Source organism: Protopterus annectens, chromosome 2.part0 (assembly GCF_019279795.1).
Source record: "Protopterus annectens isolate FY-2018-M chromosome 2.part0, PAN1.0, whole genome shotgun sequence".
Classification (NCBI taxonomy): domain Eukaryota; kingdom Metazoa; phylum Chordata; order Ceratodontiformes; family Protopteridae; genus Protopterus; species Protopterus annectens.
Window position 1 is genome coordinate 684,963,551 of NC_056728.1, and position 25,354 is coordinate 684,988,904.

General features: G+C 35.5%; 1 protein-coding gene across 3 annotated transcripts in view; it reads left to right on the forward strand.

Annotated features, from left to right (window-relative positions):
• The window catches only part of LOC122793190 (paralemmin-2-like), a 1,494,700-nt gene that overhangs the window by 964,908 nt on the left and 504,438 nt on the right, over positions 1–25,354 (forward strand). For all 3 annotated transcript variants that reach the window (XM_044061016.1, XM_044061018.1, XM_044061019.1), the window contains exon 5: positions 12,770–12,791. In XM_044061016.1, coding sequence (XP_043916951.1) covers positions 12,770–12,791 — 22 coding nt within the window. The remainder of the gene's footprint in view (positions 1–12,769; positions 12,792–25,354) is intronic.

The following is a 25,354-nucleotide window of genomic DNA, read 5'->3' on the forward strand; positions in this document are numbered from 1 at the left end:
TGTGACCGTTCACAAATATTATCAGAACAAAACACAAAGTTTTTATTGTCGAAGTATTTGTCTGATGTTAATGCAGTTTGTCCATGACACATATATGTCTATACTAAGCTTAGTTAAAACTGCAATTTATCTCTGATATAATCAATATTAGTTTCTATAGCAACTATTATTTATATGGGATAACACCAAACTTATTTTTCATATGTTTCTTTTTTTTTGTACATGGAAACATTTACATAAATTTGATTCATTAATATCTGAAATACAAAATTGAGGAATGTCTATAACAAATAATATTTTCTATTCAAAAATGGAGCTTATACAATGAATAAGAGAGTAGGGATTGTGCATGTTGGACATCTTGATTTTAGTTAGATATGTAAATATGTTTGATAGTGTATTATGGTGTTTTTGTTTAGTTAAGCAATTATGCAAAGTTTACTATGTTGATACATTGCAATTGACATTGAAAATGTTAACCAAATTCACTTATATAATTCATCTTTATTTTTTTCTCTAGTAGGGGTTAGGTGGCTAGGCACTGGGGTACTAGGGAAGAAATTTTTTCGAATCCTTATAACAACCTTTTAGGTAGACAATATGAATCAGTATGACGGTTGTGGGATATTGAGGTCTATAGCCAATATTTCATTTTTGTCAAATCTTAGATATATGTTATATATATATTCTTAGTTAATACTATGACAATAAATATTGACTCATGGAATGTGAGAGGATTACAAAATAAGAACAAAAGATCTCTATTATTCCATTTACTATTTAAATCAAAGGCTAATATTTGCTTTATACAAGAGACTCACTTGACTAAAGATGACTTTGATAAAGATAAAAAGAAGAAATGGATTAAAACGATAGTAGCAGCTGGTAATAGTACAAAATCAAGCGGGGTAGCCATTATAGTTAAAAACACATTTCAGGGAACTATTTCAGAGATGAAATATGATGCGAATGGAAGATGGTGCTACATTATTTCTGGTTTTCACAACATTGATAAGCCAGTCATATTCTTTAATCTTTACGGCCCTTGTGAACAACAACATATCTTTTTTATTCAAATATACAATATTTTATCCTCCTTCAAAGATTATTATTTAGTATTGGGAGGGGACTGGAATGCTATTATTAATCCTGACACTGATCGTACTAGTAGATCTTCCTCATACAATTTTCAAGCATCCATTGCCTTGGAAGAAATTATAATAGATTTAAACCTTATAGATCCTATTTCTCTTATAACACAGAATGATAAAAAAGACTTTTTCACATATTATTCAAAATGTTATAAATCTTGGTCAAGATTAGATTTTTTCCTTATTTCAAATGATTTTACTCATAGGAAGTTAAATTACTCTCTTGAACCTAGATTTTTTTCTGACCACTCCAGAATATCTCTTAGTATAAGTTTGGTCCCACATTCACCAAAATTATGCTCATATAATAGCTGGACATTGAATAATAATTTGCTTTCAAAGGAAAATATACATAAATCAATAATTGAAACAATAAAAGAAACACATCTTAATTTACACACATCAGATATCCCTTTAGATATACAATGGGCCGCATGTAAGGCAACTCTTAGGGGCATATTAATCAACAAAGCATCATATTTTAAAAAACAATATAGAAATAAAGAATTACAATTAAAATCAAAAATTCAAAATTTGGAAAATCAGTACAAAATAAGTCCCGATCCTTCAACATATGAATTATTGTTGAATTCCCAAAAAGAATTATTGCTTCTGCATCAACATAACCTTACCATTTCAGAGCAAAGGTTATTAGCTACATACTCTGAATGGGCACAGGTTCCTTCTAAAGTGTTAGCCAGAATAATAAAAGGTAATCAATCTCTTCCTAGAATTTCGACATTAAATTATAATAACAAGAAATACAGTACTGATCAGGAAATTTTGCAGCTTTTTACATCATTGTTCTCAGAGATATATTCAAAAGACAATAATCTTAGGAGTAAACAAAACATAGTGAACTTCGTCTTCTATTAAATTTCCTAGTTTAAATGAATCACAAAAGAACACACTTTCTGCCCCATTGACTATCAGAGAAATATCGGAAGCCATTAGTAGACTCAAAACTAGTAAATCACGGGACCAGATGGCTTCACACCGAATTTTTAAAACTTTCTCATCAGAGATTTCACCCTTCTCTTAGTAATTTTTAACCACATAATGATTCATGGTATATCTGATCTGTATTGGAATACCTCAAAACCATATTAATCTTGAAAAGAGACAAAGAAAAAACTGATCCTAATAATTATAGACCTATTTCCCTGATTAACATTGATATCAAAATCTTAGCTTCAATACTTGCTTCTAGACTTAAAAATGTTTTACCATCTTTAATTTCTCTGGAACAAGCGGGCTTTATGTCACATAGACATTCGTGGGACAATACCTTGACAATTGATGCTCTTATTCACTTTACCAAAAATGACTCAAACCCTATGTATGCATTAATTCTTGATGCCGCTAAGGCTTTTGATAGGGTTAATTGGGACTTCTTGTTTCATATTATGCTTTGTTTCAATATACCATCTACTTACATAGACTCTATTAGAATGCTATATAAAAACTCTTATACTTTTCTTTATATTAACAGGAAAATATCCAAAAATATAAAGATCTTTAATGGCACAAAGCAAGGATGCCCATTATCTCCTTTCTTATTTAATCTATATATAGAACCTCTATTATTATACATTAAGCAAAATACATATCATAATATTCCTAGAATCCTTAACACTAAAGTATGTTTGTCCGCCTTTGCAGATGATCTTATATTATATTTTCAAACACCCTGCTCAGATCTTCCCAAACTAATTTGTTCCATTGAAAAATTCTCAGAGGTCTCTGGTTATCAGATTAATATTCAAAAAACACATATCCTTCCCATAAATCCACTTGCTCGCAAGTCATATATGTTTCCTGATTCCACTTTTCGGATAGTTCAGAATTTCAAATATTTAGGGATTCATATAAATCATAATGGTCTCTCCACATTTCAAAATAATTTGGCTAAAATATGGTCATTGATTATACTTGACTTGAACAGATGGAAATTACTAAATTTATCACTTTTATCAAAAGCAGCTATAATAAAAATGAATATTCTTCCCAGATTGTTATTTCAATTCAATGCGGTGGATCAGATGATTCCAAAATCTTTTTTCTCAAAAATCAATAAAATTTTGGCTAATTTCTTGTGGTTTCCTAAATCAGTAAGAATTTCTTACATTAAGCTAATCTTACCTAAAAATAGGGGTGGTCTTGGTCTTCCCAATTTTCACCTTTACTACTTGATTATCTCGCAAATAAATTATTATCCATTTTAAATATAAAGACTGCGAAGTTTAATCAAAATTCTATTTGGACAGAATTATGGTTTCAACATATTGCAAATAAAAACATTAACCCATTAGCTCTTCCTTTCCTTTCATTGGAAGTAACGAATAAATTTAAAATTCCTAACTCTTTAAAACAAAAAATTATTGCTTTTCAAGAATTGGTAAAACTTGTAAATCTAGAAAATATATTTCAATTAATGCAACCTCTTCACTTAAATCCTAATATCAATTTAGACAATATGTCTTTTAATCTTTCAGATTTTCCCTTGATTAAAGATCTTACAGTTTGGGATCTAATGCAATACAAGAATGAAACTATCTCTAATATACGCAAAATTCTCAAGGTTAATATTAAATATCTAGTCATCTTACGTCAACTGAGAGATGTAATTAATGCTAAATTCCTACACATCAATATAGATAGCACCGATATTATCAACTATAAAGTGTTTTTAAAAGTCCTCATACTCCCAGAGAAAATGTTGTCTAAATCTTATAATCTCATAAATCAAATAATTCATAGTGAAGAGTGTCTCTTCTCTACTTATTGGGATAAACACAACTCTCATATATCTATAAATCAGAAACTCTCAGCTATCAAAAATACAATAGAATACTCGCCCTTCAAAAAACTCTTTTACACTCAACTAATGATCAACAATAATGCATACTTCACTCCTTCTAAGCTCAACAAATTTGATGCAAATAAATCACCCTCATGTTCTTGTTGTTCACACCCTAATGCAGATCTTTTACACATCTTTTGGTCCTGTCATCATTCACACAAACTTTGGACCTCCCTAAAAGTCCGTTTACAGAAAATGGGTTATCACAAATCCACCTTATCTTGGGAGACTGCAATACTACACTTACCAAATATTTATCTCTCTAAATTGGACATGCAAGTGCTAATATACATATGTTCACTTATAAAATTATATATCACACAAAATTGGTTAGATCGTACTAAACTGAATTGGAATAATTTTAAAATTCTAGCCCACACATACATCAGTGCGCAGAAAATGATAGTGAAAAGTCCCAAGAAGTCGACACATATTAATAAAGCTATAGAAAAGGTGTTACATATTATTAATAGTGTATAGATGGCCACCCTCCTTATGGGATTTGTAGACCTCAATCTCACTTATACCCTTATGCTTATTTTTTGTCTTAGCTCAATACTTATTTTGATATATTCTTTGGTTAACATTTTGTATATGATGTAGATAGTTAAGTGTATATTCTCAAACTGCATTGAGACAAAACATTCATCTTACAAAATTGTGTTATCATAAATATCTCCTAATGTTTCATTTTTAAATATGTATTCTATTATTGCTGTTGCTGTTATATTTCTGTATTGTTCAAAATTCAATAAAAAGTTTTTTGAAAAAAAAAGATTCCTGTCCCAGAGACTTCCTATACTCTGGAACAAGCTACCCATCTATGTCAAGCAAAGTTCTTCATTAGCACTCTTCAAGAAAAATCTTGATGCGTGGATGGGAAATAGGAAATACACCCCAGGGATCACTTCTGTGTCTCTGCTGGACAGTGGCACAGGAAAATAACTTTCTTGGGTGGGGTAAGCTATGGAACCTTGCTGGCTAGGCTTACGTAGGCCCTTGGGCCAATAGCCTAGTACCTACCTATGAACCTATGAACATATTACAGATTATTACAGGTATTACAGGGATGGGTCCTTGCAATCTGTCTTATGCAATGAGGAACTGAATAATGAAACAATAAGACGTTTTGTGTTTTACATAAAAATTCAAATTTAGTAGCATCTTCACAAAAATCTAAGCAATGTTGCAAAAAAGCAAGCAATATTAAAACACTATAAAAATATATTATTGACTGTAACTTATCAGTGGGTTAAGGAGAAGACACTAGGCTGAAATGATAAATCAAATAGCTAGAGAGTGTTCTGCATAATTTCATAAGAAACCAACTATACTAGTTTATCCTCACCTCTTTTATTTTCATTTGGAGAAGATTTGAGTATATGCAAATGATTTTGTTTGATGCTTATTGATGATTTATGGTTGGATTTGGGATGTTTTAATCTAGTTTGGATCTTAGTAAATCTCCCCCTGCTGTTCTTTTGACAAGTGCCAGGGGACCTATAATATCCAATATTACTTGTTGTAAACTCTAAAGCAGTGTTCCTGCTTTGCAACAGTTTGCAGCAAATGTCTGGAACAAGGTCCTTTGGAATAGTCTCTAGGAGTGACTGTGCTGTAATTCTGCATGGCATAGAAAATGGTAAAGCTCTGGAGTATCTGTTATTTCTTAGAATGCAAAGGCCTCACATCAGTCATGGAGCTAAAAGTCTGAGTCAGGGAGCTGAGAGGATTTATTTCCTACCATGTTGTGATTTCCTCAGTCAGATGCTATTCGATATCTGGTATCTAGTGTGATATATCTTTCTGGATAGTTGTACTGATCTTGTTGGATGTATTATTCTTTAGTACTGCAACATATCTATCGACTATGCATAGTACAGAGAGTAACTATTAATTTGTTTTGATCAAGGATAACATTTTCTGGTGAAGTATTGGTATACAAGAATGTAACAAGTCTACGGTATAGCAAGACAACAGAAATGGGAAATAAAATGCAAAAAATAATAAACATGTCTCAATTTAAAAAAGTCATATAACAAAACAAATTCAGTTACAGAAGGTTGTAACCATTTTGTGCTATCCTACATTATAAGGACATGGATAAAAGGAGTTATAAAAGTAAAATAGCTTGCAGAACATATATAGTATTTCTTTACCATTGAAGACATATTCACCCATCTTTCAGCTGCATACACCAATGAGTAGCACATGTAGTTTGCACGTCCCTTACAAGTTCTTTGAGATATCATTTACAGTGATAGCTTTAACACATCTCTAGGTATGCTGGGGTCTGGGAATACCTAAAGAATTACAAATGGAAGTCCTTAGAAAAACCTGGAGATCAAAATGTTTTTTTTGTTGAGTTTTTACAACTGCCATGAATAGACTGTAGCAGCAAATCAGAATAATTCAGGCAAAAAGTAAGAAATAGTCAGGTTCTCAAAGCTGTGTAGGAAAACTGGGACTCACGACACTGCTCTTTTACCTCTATGGGAATTAAAAACACTTAATTTCCTTATGTCTAACATGATTCTCATAATGAGGACTTGAACCAGATTCTGAGAACTACAGAACAAAGTAATTAAATAAGATTTTGTTAGTATCCAGGTCATATAATGAACATTTTCTGGTAAAACATATTGAAATATAATAATAAGCAATTAAATTGACTTAGCACATTAAAATAACCCAGAATACAAACACACAATGCATCAAATAGATGTAAGGGGTTCTAAGGTGGTATTTTCCTTTAGTGTGTTGTTTGCAAATTTCAGAGAACAAAAGAATTTCAGAAAGCTTAAAATAAAACACAATGTATTGCAATCAATGGCAGTTTGTGCATACATGTATGTATATACATCTACTCCCATGATACCTTGCACAAACAGAATAATCCTCTTTGAGCTATACTATAGTACATTTTTCAATAAGATTAAGCAAGGAGGAGCTGTGTTTATTTACATGTAAATCTGAAAATCAGGAAAGAAACACCTGCTGGTTATTGGTTACAAATTACACCACTATTTTATCTCAAAGAATAGTTGAACTTATTAACCTTTACAATCCAGATCCAATGATAAGCCTGAAAACCTAGAGAATGTTTCAAAATTGCAACTTGGACTTTTATAAGATACTATGGTTTGTACTAACATGTATTCCCTTAAGACTTGGACTTCTGTTTTTATAATGCATGACATTAGTAATTATGATTCTTGCACTAAGTCACAAATTTTATGAGACAGAGCAAATCCTTGAGGCAAATCAGGACTTCTCTATGAATCCAGAACAGCTGGGAGGCGTGATCACAAATCAACTTTTTGTAGTTTAGCTTTGCATCCAAAACTGTTATTAGCTGCCATAAGTTGTGAAGTGTTCAGTTTTACTGAATGCATTTGAAGTTTTTCGGCTCAGTACAAATATTTTCACTTTCATTGCAAACAAAAATGGGCAGAACAATTACAAATGTACATGCAAGCATAAAGCATGATGAGAACTGCAAGGGGCAACAATATATGATTGTTTGCTTATTGGTTGGCTGGTTGGTTGGATGGGCTGTTTGTTCACTAAAAGAAAACTTTTAATAGGAAAGGCCCAATTTTAGAAACAGGCTGTAAAGGATATGTAATGATTTTTATTTATTTTTTATTGCTATTTATTTATTTATTTATTTGCAGATGTATACTACAAAGCAGCAAATAAGTATATAAATATAACATTAAATGTATACAGTATCAGGACCTATAAAATTCTGTAAGACTGAGCAAAAATTATAACAAGATAAGCAATAAATGCATTAAACATTCAAATTAAAGACATGAAATTTAAGAGATGACAGGACAATGCAAAAGTGATACAAACATAAGCTATATTAATAAGTCACACAAAAAAGAAATCCCAACGGGAAAAGTGATGACTGCTAAGGGTGGAGCGTTAGCTCCCCTAGCTTCCCCTTCAGTAAATCTGCCACTGCTTAACCTTGCACTATCTCCCAATCACTCTCTAAGCCTAAAATCCCTTCCAATCTCTAAACCTAACCTTCCTCTAACTCCTGATCACTCCCTAAATCTAAATTCCCATCCCCTCCCTAAACCTAATGTCCTCCTCCCTGTTTCCCTTCCCCTCTTACCAGTTCCATGACAAGACCTTGATTGCATCCAGACATTGCAGCAGCTGCATCCCTGAATTCACATTCGAGTTCAAGCAGCTGCTCGGCCAGTCAGGCAGATAGGGAAACAGCTGCTCGAGCACCTGGGCTGTGGTGGGCGGACAGGGAAACAGCTGATAGAGCACATGAGCTGCAGTGGGGGGACAGGGAAACAGCTGCTCGAGCACCTGGGCTGCAGTGGATGGACAGGGTAACAGCTGCTCAAGCACCTAGGCTGCAGGTTTCTAGATTTTGAGCAGCTGGGGCTTGATCAATTAAAGCAGATCCATCAGGTTATATGTATTATATTGTTTAAACATCTTAATTCAACGGGCATGGTGAAAAATGCTCTTACGGGTTTAGCAGTGTTCATTGCAGGCATGCTAAAATATAATGAACTACCAAGATGCCAAGTATGAATCTGAATAAAAGGCTTTCAGTGCAGACAATATGGCATTAGTAACAAATTTCAGCCCCTTTAAACATACTTTCCATCTCATTAACTCGGAATATAAAAGAAAGGTAATTACATGTCTACAGATTATATAGGAAGATTATATAAACTAGTCCCACTTCAGCTCTCTACCATCAATAATTTTATTTATCAGTATTCACTTATAAATTCTACTTCCTAATAATGAAATGCTTAATCAATACATTAATGCAAAATACAATTAAGAGTTTACAACATAAACTGATAATAATACAAACTGTTCCAAGCAGAGTACCTGAGTAGTACCTTGCTAGGAGAACGATCACCTCATAATGTTGGAAAAGACATTTGCAGGTTCAGGATAGTAAGCTGCATAATAATATTTATTGGAAATCACTCGAGTGACCATAATTATTTGGATGCACCTCAACATGTATCATTTCATGATGAATTATGCCTGCTTTATTCTTTACTGCCCAGACTTTTTCTAAATGCACTGGCTATGAAGATATGGGAAGAAATGAAGAAGGAAAGTAAAGATTTTTATGTTATAGAACATATGTGTATTTAAAGTCCACTTTCGTTTTTATTTCTGAGTACATAACTTGTTTAGATATGGTTTGTTTCATACCTTTTAAAATGTTAAATCAGAAGTAGAGATGTATTTATAGTGGTATTCATTTCTTTTTGCACCTGTGCTTTGTTAGCCTACAATAGTGTTGTACTGAACTACATTCTGAGGCAAAGCAGCCTCACAAACTGTATGACATAAGCGCATATCATTCACTCCATCGGATTAGGTGCTTATTGTTGGGTGAATGACTATGAAATGTGGTCAATACTTCAGTTCATGTAAATGTTTTGATTTCAGATGAACAAAGCATCAAATGTCTGCAGGTAAGGTAAATGGTAGTTTGGGAAATTAATGTCAAAACCTTTAGACACTCTGATAGTTTCAGCATTAATAGTTAGGAGTGTTTGTGAGAGTGTAGGACACTTAAGGTTAGGGTTAGGATACAGTTAAGTGAAAGCATACTTATAGCATGTTTTCTGTGTGTGTGTGTGTGTGTGTGTGTGTGTGTGTGTGTGTGTGTGTGTGTGTGTGTGTGTGTGTGTGTGTGTGTGTGTGTGCATGTGTGTGCGTGTGCGTGTGTGTGTGTGTGTGTGTGTGTGTGTGTGTGTGTGTGTGTGTGTGTGTGTGTGTGTGTTTCTGTGTCCAAGCTGTCTCGATTTGTGGTAGTGTTACACATAGGGTTTTTTGAAAGGTAAGATGCAGGCTCAGAGTTAGGGCATGGTTAGGGTTAGCAGGTATTAGCAATGTGGCACAAAGTGATGAAACCCTACTTTATATAAACATCTGTGAGGTCTATACACCTTGATTAATTGAGAATGTTTCCGCAGTCACTTTGTTTAGCCAGTGATGCTTTGACCAACTGTCATTGCTGCACACTTGGCCATGGCACAAAATGATTAATATATAATCTACTGAGACCTTCTGCATTGTAAATAATCCATCCATCCATCCATCCATCCATCCATCCATCCATCCATCCACCTATTTTCAGTACCTTTTTTATCCACTTAAGAGTCACATAAAGCCATCTCTTATACTGAAAAACAATTGGTATGCTGCAGGATACAGTTATGGATGGGATGCCACAGCATTGCAGTTAACGCAGACTTCCATTTAAGATAAACTCTGCTCATGCCTACAGGTTGGACCATCGTCAAAACATTTTAGAAAAATTCTTTACAAGTGTATTCTTTCTTCAAAGAATGCTCAGAAAAATGTATTACTTCATTTACTATACAAATTGCAATAGTCAATGATAATTTTTGCAACCTACAATATAGCCTGCACATATGTATTTAAATAAATTGGTTCATTTGTTATTAATTGCAACCAGTAAACCAGCACACATTTGTTAAAAATCCAGTATAAAAAAGTAAAAAATTAAGGCTGTGATGCCCCGATGCCAATGATCAAAATTTTCCCATCTGCTGGTGCCCAGTTTTGTCCTAAGCACAATATACTCCATTGCCAGTTTTTGATAAATGTGCCGGGATTGTTTACTCCTGATTTAAAGCTTGTGTGATATACTTTTGATTAAACCTACAATACTAAATCAGATTCAGAAATTGTACATCCTCCAGAAATAACACTCATTCAGAAGAATTCAATCGTTTGTCTAAATTCATAACTGAAATTCATCTGCTTAATAGCTTTCAGGACTATATTTTTTAAGGTAACTCATCTTGCTGGTGTAAAATCTATCTTGATCTCTAAAAGAATATGGTTACTAGCAGGAGCATACCTCTCAACCTCTTAGTGCATGAAATCTAGACAAAACCTAAAATAATAGGGAAACAAGACTTTAAAAAAGGGACAGATTTTAAGTATTGTTTTTATCAAGTTAAAAGTTGCTTGAATAACAAGATTTGTGTTAGCATGCATTTTTCTGAAGGACCTGAAGTCTGGAATGTAAATGTATGCTTTATTTAGTGACTTCAAACCTCAGCGATTTTACGGAAAACTCAAATTTTATGAGGAACAGGCCAAAAATATGAGGCATAAATCTGGACATTCTGTGAAAATCTGGACAATTGAGAGGTATGAGCAGGAGTTAAGCTTCTTTGTATTTATCAAGTAAATTTATCAAGTAAAGAAATCAATTGATTAAGAACTAAAGCAAGACTTCTTTTTCTTTACTGGTGGAAACGTTAAACAAAGAATTTTAGGCTGCTTGCTTAATTCATTATATGTACTAAGTAAAGTAAGGAAAGAACCAGTATCAAGTATTAATTATAACAGTGAAGCTAAGAAGACTGCATGTTCTAGAGCAGGCCAAAACCTGGAAACAACACATCTATGACTGCCTCCACCCCTCTTGTACTTCTGCCTTTTAAATTATTTTTATAGAAGTAATATGCATAACGATTTTAAAGACCAGTCACATTTGGCGAACTCTGTCGATTATCGTGGTTGCAGGTATAGGAATCCCTCTTTGATCTGTGTTTAGTTTCTGTGATCTATTTATTCAGACTGTACAGTTACAGAAGTAGCATGACATTTTCTTATGCGATAATTTGCTTTGTGGAGATCAACGTTTCAGCAGCTATTAAACAGAAACTCCCTTGATGCTTATAAAGGGCTACTATGGGCTGCCAAATCACTTGCATATGAACTGAACAGTTACAGTAGAGGTGTTTCATGTTAACATGGTAACAGCAGTACTTACATAATAGTAGAATATACTTCTCCATTGCCCTGTAAGAAAGACGTAACTGTATTTTAAATAAATATGTTTTATTTCACTGCTATGCTGGTGTGCAAACAAAAATGTAACACTAAAGAATGAAGTCAATTAACTACTTTTCTGTGATTGTCCTAGGACTGCAAATTTGGTTGCAACAATTAAGTGGTATTTTGCATTCCAGCTACTTTCTTGAATTGTAAACTAACATTATGCATTTTTAAATCTACTGCACATTCATAATTCTTCCTCCACATATTAGGTAATTAATATTTCACATTAATACAAGCAATATTTTGCATTACATCAAATGTTCTTTGACTGTGTAATTTGGTCTAATACTGTGAAATTTAAATAATTGTATATTGGTCTTAAACCACAGTGCCTGCATAAAATACTCTACTTCAACCATTTCTTTAGCCTGAAAAATAAATGACAATAAAATAAAAATAAAGCGTTTGTTTGTTTGTTTGATAACATGTTTGCACTCTGTAGCCAGGGGGAGTATAGTACAACAATAAGTGATAGTGCGGCTTATTTTGATCATACCTTTGGGATTTGCAGACCACTTGTTATACCTAATTTCATATCCAGTGTTCTGTACATGACAGAATGACAACACAAGCTGAGCACAAGTGATGTGCATTTGTGAGCAGATAGGATCCAATTTAATGCCCAATTCAGGGTTCTGTTATTAGTAACTGCACAACTTACGGAGCATAAAGAGAGGAGCATAGATGGTTGTACTGAAAAACAGTGGAAGTGTATCTGCTTGAACTCAATCTCATTACTAAAGATGGACTTTTTGTATTTTCTCACCCTTTTATTTATTACTGCATGGATGTTTTCAGGGGTAAATGTGATAAAATAAAGAGCCAAAGAACTGATTGTTACATCATGTGTTTCTGTTTCTCTCTACAGAGCCTCTCCAAGCAGCACGGAGGTGAGTACACCTGATTTATTACAGGTATGATAAGTACTGTATAGGTTCACATGAACACTTGTTTTCTCTGAATCTGTAAAATCAGGCAGTATATGTACACATCAGCAAAAATATGAAAGCAGACATTCTGCCAGAGCTTTGATAGATTTAAAGTTGTACTTAATATTTTGTGCAGTGTTGCTTATTCTGTGACTTTACTGTAACTCTCAGTTGTGTGTTATTTTTGTACGGAGATTGCTGGGACCTGCCTAAAAAAGAAACTTCTATCCTTGTTTAAAAAAGTGAATGAATATATAATTTAATTTAATTTCCTGTTTCTTGGTAGAACCAGTGGCTCTACAAACATCTACACTAGAGACCTAAATCTATCCCAATAAATAAACAAGATTCACTAGAGGGATAAGTTCCTAATCCAATGTATTCCTAGACCATACCTCTCAACCTCTTATCACAAGAAATCTGGACAAAGCATAAACTAATGGGGGGACAAAGGCCCAAAAATAGGGGACAGATTTTAAATATTGCTCCTATAGACTTAGAAAGTTGACAGATTAAAACAATTTATGTAGCATGCATTTTCTGAATGATGTGAAGTTTGCAGCTCTAATGTATGTCATTATTTACTGACTTCAGTCTTCACTAATTTGCTAGGGAACTACAAATTTTATGAGGAACAGACCAAAAATATGAGCCAAAAATCTGGACATTCTGAGAAAATCTGGACAATTGAGAGATATGTCCTAGACTATGGAATAAATGACCACTGCAGGTCAAGCATACTTCTACTGGCTAACATTAAAGCTAATCTTGATGGCTGGATAGGAAGACACAAATTTACACCATGCTGATATGTATAGCACTGCATGATTTGGACCATGTGCTCAAAAAAGGGTGAAAAGAACTTTTAAGTGTGTCTACTTAAAGTTATATATGCCTAAGCATCTTATGGTCTCAGTGCTCAATAGCCTAATATTGTTCCTATGGTCCACTGTTAATGGTACTCAGCACAGAAATTAACTAACTAAAGCATTACTTTAAGCCTTCAATTAAACATTAATAATTCTGAAAGAAGAGCTGCCCCTTTCAAAATCACAAAAGAACCTTTTAAAACAATGATAGCATAAGGACCTCCTAAAGGAGGCCTCTGACTCAGACTCCCTAATCAAGGCAGGTAGCTGATTTCAAGGGTCCGAAGTAAGGTAACTAAAAGAAACCATACCAGCTGTTTCAAGCCGAGCTTTTGGAACTGATAGTATCCTCTCCCCTGACAGTCTGTGCTGCTTAGTAGGGATATAAGGATACAGCAACTCCTTCAGGTAAACGAGACAGACCTAGATCGTGTATGGCATGGAAGATGAGAATAAGCATCTTAAAACAACTGACCTCAAGTGACAGTCATCTTAAATCCTGTAACACAGGTTGTATATGTCAGTCAACAACCTAGCCACAGAAGTCTGAACCCACTGCAGGCAGACCCTGTCACAATCTAATAGACCAAGGTACAACCTTTTGCTGTAACTTATCCAAAACAACAACAGGGCATGAATCACCATCCCAGGATCAGAATATGGAACCCAGTGTCTTGACTGAGCTATAGTCTTCAGATGCAAATAGGATGTCCTGATGACAGTAGGCATGTTTACATTCAATGTAAGCCAATCACCGAGAACAATGCCTTTATCTCACATGTAATAAATAGATTCTAATTCCCTCTGTATGTAATCAGGAGAGAGAGAGAGAGAGAGAGAGAGAGAGAGAGCAGTGGAAGATGTGAAGGACAAATATAGCTTCTGTTTCAGCAGGCCTGAGTTGTAAATGATTACAGGACATCCAGCTAAGGATCACAAAGTTCCCAAAAATAAAAAAAAAAAAACTGGCACACTGTTCATTAGTGGACACAGAAGTCATATTGTAGGAGATAACAGTGACTGGAAGACTTATAGCAGGCCATTACAGCAGAAGCTGTCTGCCTGGTGTCACTGTCTGCACTGTTTCTTTTGCAGTATTGTCAACCTTTGCATTCTTCCATGAATGATGATCAAAATCTGATTCCTTGGTAACTGTAGCAACTCCTTTTACTGGTATTTCATTATAGACAGATAGCAGTATAAGATTAGTACACGGATGGTGCTTTTCTGTTGGGCTGCCAGTTATGGAACACAGTTCTACACCCATCCCAGTGTAACATAAGCCCCAGGTAGTGTACCTTAAGCCTCACACTGATAAACCTGAACTTGTTTACCTCCCTGGTGAATTTTCAAAATCTGACATTAATGTTGTTTCTTTGCCAGACATGATTCTGTACCTGACCTAAAAGGCCAGGCTTGAACAGTAAAAGTAGATTAAAGTGTCTAACTGCAGCACAGAATTGTTCCAGATGGCTTTCCTACCTTTGATCAAGTGCAGAGTCGATGAGGTTGCACCTTATCAATGACAACTAGATCAGTCGCTCCTTGGAGTTGCCACCTATCAATGACAACTAGATCAGTTGCCCCTTGTTGACTGTGGTTTCTCATAGAAGAACATTGTCAGCACTGTTTTTTTTATTACAACACCAGCACTGAGTTACAACTTGCGTGTGTGTGTGTGTGTGTGTGTGTGTGTGTGTGTGTGTGTGTGTGTGTGTGTGTGTGTGTGTGTGTGTGTGTGTGTGTGTGTGTGTGTGCGTGTGTGCATGTGTGTGTGTGTGTGTGTGTGTGTGTGTGCGTGTGTGTTGTGTGCGTGTGTGTGTGTATTTGTATTTTCACCTTTCTCCACAGTTATGAGACCACTGAGTTAGCATATATACAGGGATGTAGAGGTGAAATATGGCAATTATGGTAGAGGATTAAAAATTAATAAGCTGCTTCCTTTAATCCAAGGGGCAGAGATCGACTCACCCACCCTCCATTTTTCTACTGTGTGGCTCTGACTTTGTCACTTAACCAGACAGTGCTGCCAGGCCGCCCATGAAAAGAGAATAAAATGTTCCTTACATTGGCAGTACATGGAGGTTATTTCCTAATTTTGCTTGTATCTGTCATCTAGACAAGGCTTCATCCAGTTGCACTTACCTGGCTATTGCTTTAGACGGTTATAACTTGATGATTCATAATAGAATTGTACCAAATAAAGTGAGCCCATCGTGATAAGCTAAACTGCACTGTGAAAATAAAGCTATATATTGTGCCTTGTGCCTTGTTTAAAAAAAAGACAGCACTGCAGTTGTAACTGCACAGTAGGGATATCACAGATGTGGTCACATACAGATGTGTATGATCTGACTGGATGCCCTCATCTAAAAGCCAAGAAAAAAACCCTCTTCTTCAAGTCAATAGTATATGACCAATATGAGTTCTTTCATTCATTCTTCTTCAACCAGTGCTTCAACATAATGTGCACCCATTCACTTCCAGTAATCCATATTTATATATTTTATTTATATATTTTAAATAAAACGTGTTTTTATCTGTTTTTCATATAGTGTGAAATGTGATTATCTGATTAATTGATGCTTGCAGGGTGGTACATTCTATACCCAGTCACTTACCTGCCACTTTTGTTTTTATTTTTGTACTGAAAAAAAAAAGATTTTTTTTTCCTGGTAAGACTCTTTGCTTGTGGTGGCATGCCTCACAACAACCCTATGCATGCATTAATTCCCTGATAACACTCACCCTGATGGTAATTATTGCCTGTTTACCTAGCATATCTGTGCTGTTGCAAATTAATTCAAGCAATGCCTTGTGTCTATGAATTTATGCTCCAGGCCATTGTTTTACCACTTTCCCTAGAACATCTTATAAAACCCAAAAAGCAGTACTTAGCATTGTTCAAAAGAAAATAATTCACACTTTGTCATTTAGACTAAATGACTCTTTATTCTGCCAGTTTCCTTAATTTAGTGCTCTGTACTTAAAATGTGGTTTTATTAAAAGACAAGCAATAATCTGCTTTTGATCTGCCTATATAAACCACAAAATGTATAACAGAATATCTGTAGTGATTGTTTACCTTTTGCATGATATTCTAGTATCATATCTATGTTATAATGACATTGTATTTGCTATTTGCCATGGGTAATCACTAAAATGGGTTGTGACCAGTTCTGTTACCCAGCTGAAAAAGGGTAGCTGGGTTAAGGAAAGGGAGCCACCATCAGGGGCACAAGCTATTAAGTAATGCAATTGGCAAATGGTGCTCGATTAGGAGTTGTTGTTGTTTGTCTTTTGGCTTTTCCCAGTAAGGGGTCGCCACAGTGGAATTCCGGTCCACTAATGATTGGCAGTAGATTTTTACGAAATGCCGAGGTGCCAGCTCGACACCCAACCTTCAACGAAGGCATGCCCATTTACGCACGTATGTCTTTCAAACGCTACCCAACCACGGGGAGGACATGCAGACTCCACACAGAAGGCACTCCCAAGCCCAGCCAAGAATCAAACGGGAGAACCTCTTGCTGTGAGGTAACAATGCTACCGCCGTACCGCAGTATCAAAATTCACTTCCGTATTGTCTTTTCTCAATGCCGATAAGAAATTAATTCTAATATTGCTAAACTGCTTTTGCAGTCAGGACGGAAGCACTTTCTTCATTGCTTCTTGTGGTATATAATCACAGGTAGCTGTAAGCGGTTTGCTACAGTTTTTTTTTTTTAATCGAACACCTTTTTGTTTGCTCCTCTACTTTAGAGCACAGGAACAGAAAAGCACAGAGGAAGTGATTCCACTTAGACGAGGGAAGAAATCAATAAATGTTACATTCTCAGATGGATGCATTAGTACACCATTTGTTTAAAATGTCAATTTAATTTTTCTGCTGAAAATAAATAATTGTTCTGCACTCACGTGGTATTTCTTGGGAGTCTGAATAAATGAATGTATATTTTAGAAGATGAAATAACAAATAAGTTGCTATGTTTTTACTGCTATAGACCGGAGGTGCAGACCACTTTCAGTGATTCTTCTACTGGGATTTAAAATTTAAGAACCTCAATTAATTATCTATTAATTGCAATAATACTTACATTTAACATCTTCAGGTGGACTGATTTAACAACCAAAAAGGTCAGCAATACTAAAACAACTTAAATATTAGAGTAATTTATAGACGAAACTATAAAACAGACATCCTGATTCCAAACCATTTGATAATGTTTTGGCTGATTACATCTTAACATAAGCTCTCATGGGACAGCTGTAAGACCCTTAATAACCCTTCCAATCCAACTATGAAAGGAGATGTACAGCTGAGTATTATCAGTACATGACTGGTAAACAATATCTGTCTTTACAATGACTTCCCTATACAGTAACATGTACTTAGTAAACAAAGCAGGAGCCAGAATCTAACCGTAAGACACAATGATTTCTATTCATCAGGAAGCCAATGAATTTAAACTAAACACCACTCGACAGGTAAATCTAAGCCTATTGGTCCGCTGTCAAAAATGATTGAGAACCAAGATGGAATATTCATTTTGATCCCTCGTGATCAGGAGGTCATTAAATACTCTAGAGTTGTTGCCATGATATTCTTTGATTTAAATCCAGACTGAAAAGGCCTCAGTATACCAGGGATACCATGTATGAATGCAGTTGTATGGAAGGTTTGCAACGGGGGATAATTCCCCAGAAGGTTTTTGTCCAAAGTTTGCTTCTTGAATATTGGGGTAATCAAGGTCAGTTTTATATGATGAAATTGCTCTAATATTCAATGAGATGTAAACAATGAGAAGGATAAGTGAGCTTCCAAACTGCCTCAGAATCTTATCAGCTTTGTAAGATCAGCATAGAAACTGAAAAAGGTCAGATAAATGGCTGAAACCGCATCCATAGACATAATCCACATAATCAGTCTTAGCCCACCACAACTCAGGATTGCCCACGTCAGATATCTAACAGTGTACCATGGTTAAATGCTGAGGAAAGACTGCCTTACACTGGAATGCAAGTTCCTTACACTCCTCAGTAGCAAAACCTCTGAGGGTAGACAAACAGGGCAGGCTGTACTACCTGGCAACCACTTAAACGAATATAGCCAGAGGGTTAGGTGCAGGAGAGCTTTCTAAACACAAATGTGGCCTTCTTATGAGAGGTCTCTGTCTGGTGCTGAGCATAATGCTTATCCATAGTGAGTTTATTGTTAAGAACTCATAACCTAAGCACATCCCAATGATTTGGGGGAAGAAGACCTGACTGCATCCAAGACAAACCATATCCAATTTCACTGTATGGATACTGGAGGAGAGAGACCAGGAAAGGTGGGACTGAGTGACTGGAGTCATCTCACCCATCCTTAAGTGAGGGATAAAGCTCTAGCTCACCTCTTGGGTGACTCCTTGGATGAGCACTAGGTGCTGTACCCATGGAACATGATCCTGTTGCACGCATGCTGCCACATGTTGTTAAACATGCAACAATCCTATGGAAGAGTGTATGTGTGAAAAAAGGCAGGCACGCTTCTCCAATGTTAAGCTGCTACATTGGAGCTCAAGGGGGCTGCTAAAAAGGTTAGGATCTCCAGGTGGAAGACCAGGAAGTCTGCCTGACCTGACTGCCATGCTCCCAACTACTCAACCTTTGATTCTTTCAAGTGATGGGCCTTGTGAGCCCAAGCTGAGAAACAAATGGAACATATGGCTCTCACCTCAGAGAAGAAATAGGCCAAACCTTTGCCTTTAATAAGGAATCTGGGCCACTCAAAGGAAGAGAACAATTTTTTTCACACAATCCATGCCCTCTTAGGGGCCACAGATGAGTCAGGATGGAGGGGAGTTAGTGAGCTTGTACCAGGGACTTATCCCTAGTCCCTCACTAGGAACAAATATACCAAATGAGAGATGATAGGTGAGCCACTAAGTCATAAAAAAGAAGGCATTCCAACCACTACCTTAACCTATGTATCAACCACAACTCATGGTCAAGTCACACGTTTCCTGTTGAAACATCACCGTACAATACACAGTAATGGGGGAACTAGTCTAAAACACATGCAACCATGCCATTATATGCCACCATCACTACATCTAGATCATCCACACTGACACCTTTAAGCAGCTTTTCCAGAAATGGACATTAGGTATTCGGTTTAACAACCCTTAAATTCACAAATAGGAAGACTGGATAGGAGAAAAGTCTTGCCTGAAGTAAATTGAGTGATAGTCTGACCAGGAAAAAGGTTCCACCATCACTTGACTCTAGATCAAGCTGGAAGATTAAGTCCGCTAAATGTCCTTATATATTTTCTGGAAGATTTTATTTCACAGCAAGATTATTTTCATATCTTTCTGATAAGGTATTTAATGCTTTCCTTCTGTTTCTGTCTAGCTGAAAGAAGAAAAAATGTCCATGTGTTCCTATAGGAAAATACTTCTCTGTTGTGTAAATACTTTATCCTGTTAACTTTCTTGCCAGCTAAAGCATTGAACATGACATTGTCTCACTACATGTAGATCAAGTCCCTGCCTAGTAGGTATGTTAAAGCGAAAAAGTCACTTCACTGGCTTTGTTCCAAGTTTCCTTATTTCCTCTGCTTAACACACAGCTATGGTTGTTTCCAATAGCTGATTGATTGACTGACTGAGTGATTGATTTAATGTATTTATTAATTGATTTTGATTTGTTAGATCTGTCCCTCATCTTGCCAAAGCTAAGGTCTCCCAATGACTATAATATATCTAATAAATAATATATATAGAATACCATACATATTTTTGTGGTTTGTTTAGCAACTTGCCCCTCTTTCTTTTTCCACAGCAAGTTGTAAAGCAAGCACAGGCATTGCCTAATTTCATAATAGTTGTCATTGTCAGCTTAATCCAAACAGCTCACATGTTTACTTCTAGGTGTGACCACCATGATGAAAATGTCTGTCTGTGTAAGTCACACATCCAGCAAATGAAGGCATGACAGAGGACAAAACCCACCATGCATAACCAAGGTATCTTAGCCCAACAGTGAGGAACAGTATGTTGAATTTTATGAATGAAAATAAGATTTAAAATGAAGGAAACATAAATCACGTTAGGTATTAACTAGTAGAGGATGACAGAAATCATGTCAGAAAAACAAGTAAGGAAAGGGAGAAAAACAGACGAAGAATCACTCAAACAAGAACCAGTTATGGGATAAATTGCTTGAAAAACACAACAAAAAAGTAAAATATATGTTTTATTGTATTGTGCAACAAAATTGATACTCTGCAAACAGAATAATAAAATACACGATGTGTGCCTGAGTGGTATAACGTGTGTAACTATGCATGTCTCTGCGTGTATTTATGTGTGTATGCATCTGCTTTATGTCTAGCTACCACTTTTGTGATTAATTTTAATTTGTTTTGTACTTTGAAATAAAACTACTGGACTAATAACAGGTCAGTTTGCAAACATAGCAAAATATAATTCTTTTTCCTAAAATTTAGAAGAATGCCACATTTAGGTATTCAGTGAACAAAAATATATGGCATTTAAATTATTGTGGTGCATTAAGCTCTGCAGTTATGATCCAAAACAAATGGGAAAAAAGATGAGCTTGTTCAGTACCTTTCTGAAATAAGAAATGTGCTTAATAAGCTTAACTAACTTTTGATAATTTTCCCTAAACACTGTTATGATCAGGTCTCATCCTAGGGATTAACATTTGACAATGCCAGCCAGCAAAGAATAGCAGCAGATTTAAAAGTTGTTAGATGCTTTACTCTTTCACACATAAACAAAAAAGTGTGGCAGAAGTGTCTAACAAACTAACACTTTAAAAGCAGTAGTTTTCAAAGGCATTGAAAGTTGGAAAACACTTGGTGTTCTTATTTTATTTCTGTGACTGGCAGTACATGGAGCAGATACAGGTCTCTCAAGTCATAATCCTTATTATGTGCTCTTGGCATGGATACCAAGAAGTTCATGGCTTGAGCATCGCTCTCAAGGTGAATTGCTTAAGATCCATCTCTCAAACAGATAATAGGTTGATTTTAAATGTAGATCTGATTATAAATGTCTAACTACTGAATGGAGTCCAATGATCAGCTCAGAAATCAGGAAAAATATAAACTTGTTAAGTGTCTTCCAAGTGCAAGGACAGATCTTAACAACACTTGGGGATTCTAAACAAAAGGTTGTTAAGGACATCTAAGTGCTGTTAACATAGGGTCTCATGCTAGTCACTAGCAGGGGACTGTGATGTCCAGCAAAGGACCACAGCAGAAGGCAAATCAGCTTTTTAAAACTGTAAGAACTTCATTCTGCCACACTTACAAATATATAGTATTTAACCACTTTTATAGCTGATGGTGTTACACAGCAGCCCTTTATTTCTGCCTGCTCTACTGTCTGTCTGACCTAAGTCAGCCAATCACTGTAGTCCTACAATTTCTCTTTTTTTTCCTTTGACAGTATTACATGGAATAGATAAAGCTACACGTACCACAAAAAATTATAATCAGGGTTACTGATCATAACCTTTCACTGTGTGTTTTCAACTTACCTCTCGAGCTTCGCTTTTCAGCCAAATTTCTTTGCATCCATGTTTGAAAAGTGGTTATGATCAGAGACCTGAGCATAATCATATGTATTTATTTAGAATAAGTTACTGTGCAAGCTTATTCAACTCAATAAGGAACATTTACATACAGACAAACTTAAAGTACTGTCAGGCACAGTACTCCAGCACTGAGCACACTCACAGAGGTTGAGATGGATAACATCAGTATAATTTAGGTTTACTGCTGTTAGTCCCTTGTGCTGGCTGTGACATAAAACTAAACAGCTATGGAGAGGAAGCAGCAAGGTCTAGCAGTTATGCTGAGGCTAGCACTGCTAGTTGGAAAATATATGTCTCCCTGTGGACCTAGTTCAGCAGCTATAGGTAGAATGTGGGTATTGTTTAGGAGGGCTTGCCAAGGGTAAGATGTAAAGATGGGGCAAGGGGGAGGAAAGCTGCCTAGATCAGCATTTCTGAAATGGTAAAGCCAGTCTCCTTGATAAGGCCCAAACTAAACATTTACTATTTTATGTTACTTTTATGTAGGATCAGGCTAACTGCAGAGGATAATTGTCAAAGACTAAGTATGTCTGACTGCAAATAAATAGAAAACAAATATTATACTAACCAAAACTTGGTTATCTGAGCTGTTAGGGTTTGGGGTAGGCAGGTGTTTCTGGCATGAGGGACCCAGAGTACTTTTGATACTTTGGGAAAGCTCAAGGGCTTCTGTGTGGTATAAGGAAGGCTCGCTGTAAGTGAGTCTAAGTACCTATGGTCTAAAAGAAGAAAAACAACTAAACTATGCAGATTACAGACTGCAGATCTTTACTTTTGCCAAAACCAAGTGTTCTGAGAAGGGACATTGCAGACAAATATATGGATGTTTTTAAATGTATCCAGTCCTGCTACTATTAAGATGCACTGACCTAGTATCATCTTTCCTGCTCACTGCTTTTATCTTCCCAGTGGCAGCCAGCAGTTCTGGGGAGACAGTTATGGTCTTCTGATAGCTGGGCATTTTCCAACAGGAGCAAGAGGCTATACTTCTAAAGTATACTACCTGACAGGCAGACAGGTTCCCACTGCTGGGTGACTTTGGATTTTTTTTTTTTTTTTGAGAAGCTTCCATAACTCTCTGTGCTTACATACAATCATGCAAAAACAAAAGTTCCAGCTGTAGACTCCTATATTTAATTAACAACTTCTCAGACTTCTTTATTTTTACAACAGATTCAAATTTCAGTTATCATGGATGGATCCATTATTATTTAAAACAAACACTTTGTTTAACCAGTCAGTAAAAATCAGCTCTTCATCTCTTCTCCCAGGTCTCTTTTGGCCATCTTTAGTTTTATTGGTTCTCTCCAAATTTTTCCTAATATTTTTATTTTGGACTCTTCCACGCAGAACTTTATTTGCTGTCTGGGATGTCTCTGACTACTGATGCCGTAACATGGACTGATTTTCTACATCACCTCACTCTTTCACAATCTCTCATCACATTTCCATACTAGACCCAATGGTTTGCAACATTTCTGTTTTATGTACCATCTGGTAAAGTAGCTCAACCAAAACTGTGAGATGAAATCATAAGAGCAGAAGCTGCAATTCCACCTTCTTCTTTGACAGAATTATTCATGTAGAAATCCTGGGATAACTTGTCCAATGAAGAACCGCAAGTACTTAGACGAGTGTACCACGTACACTAAAAACAAAAACACTAGTGGACATGTGAATCCAGAATTTATTTAATAAAGTTAAGCACTTTCATTCAACTTTATAACACTCATTAGAACTAAGTAAACAGTATAAACCTCCATTATTTCAAATGCTTTCCTCTATCCCAGATTAAAACTGCAAGCAAATCATACACTTCACATACCACATATTTAAGAAATATTTAACTTCCAAATAGGAAGCATTTAATTTAACTAATTTAATTTAACTAATGCAAACATATTCTAAACACTGGAAATGTATAGTAGAAACAATTTTTGTTTGTAAAATATGTAAACATATAATCTCATTCCTTAGTAGCCCTCAGCAATAATACACTACTCACAGACATTTTGTAATTGAAGGCGGGGGAGGGTGGTATTGCAGGAGGACTAATACATATAAATTGATGAAAATTGTTTGCAGAATCACTTGTTTCAACAAATATAGTTTCCCATTTTGTATTTTTTTTCAGAAAAGATAGCTCTAATACAAACATGTATTCACTAAATATAGTTAAAGATGTTATTAGTTTGGAATTACGAATATTCGACTTTCCATCACAACCAGCTCATACTCATACTGTGTGTAAGGTAGAACCAAAAATGAGGGAATCATCCAGTTCCTATATAAGATGCACCATGGCTCACTGTATGTAAAAGTAGGTCTTCTAAATCAAAAAGAAAGATTGACGTCTTTAAAATGACTGCAATACTAATAAGCTGTTGTTATTAAAGACTTTTCTGTAAAGTTATTGAACATTTTTAAAAGTCACAAAACTATTTTCATGAACAGACTTTTGTCTTTATTTATTGGGTATGACCCATTGAATAGAAGTATCTATTTAAGAAGCAATGTGGACATATTTTTGTTGTTATTAGTTAAGTGACCTGTACAAAGCATTGCAATGTGGAACAGTAAGTTATGTGAATGAACCCTGGGTTTGCACATTTTTATTACAGCCGCATTGTAAAGGCACTAATTGTAATAAATGTTTAAAAACATAAATTTGTATCAGAACGGGTGATTCACCAGTGCAGTAAGAAGTCACCACAACATAACAGTTCTCTGCTTTCTCAGCTAGTGTGCTTTCTGTGTGGAGTATGAGTATCCTAATTGTTCATGTGGGGATTTTCAACACTTAACTAAATAAGTAGATACGTATTTAAGGTCCTTTGAGTAAACAGAATGAGAAAGTCGGTTCATGTAATAACTATGCACCTTCAGTTTTCCTCAGAGCAACAGACAGCTAAGCACACAGCTGATGAACTGCAAAAATAGTAACTGTTAATTTTTTGACTTACAAATGAAGCATTTTTTTTTTCTTTCAGTTTATGTATGTAGGGCAGTTTTAGCAATCCTTGCTACTTAAATAACAAAATACCA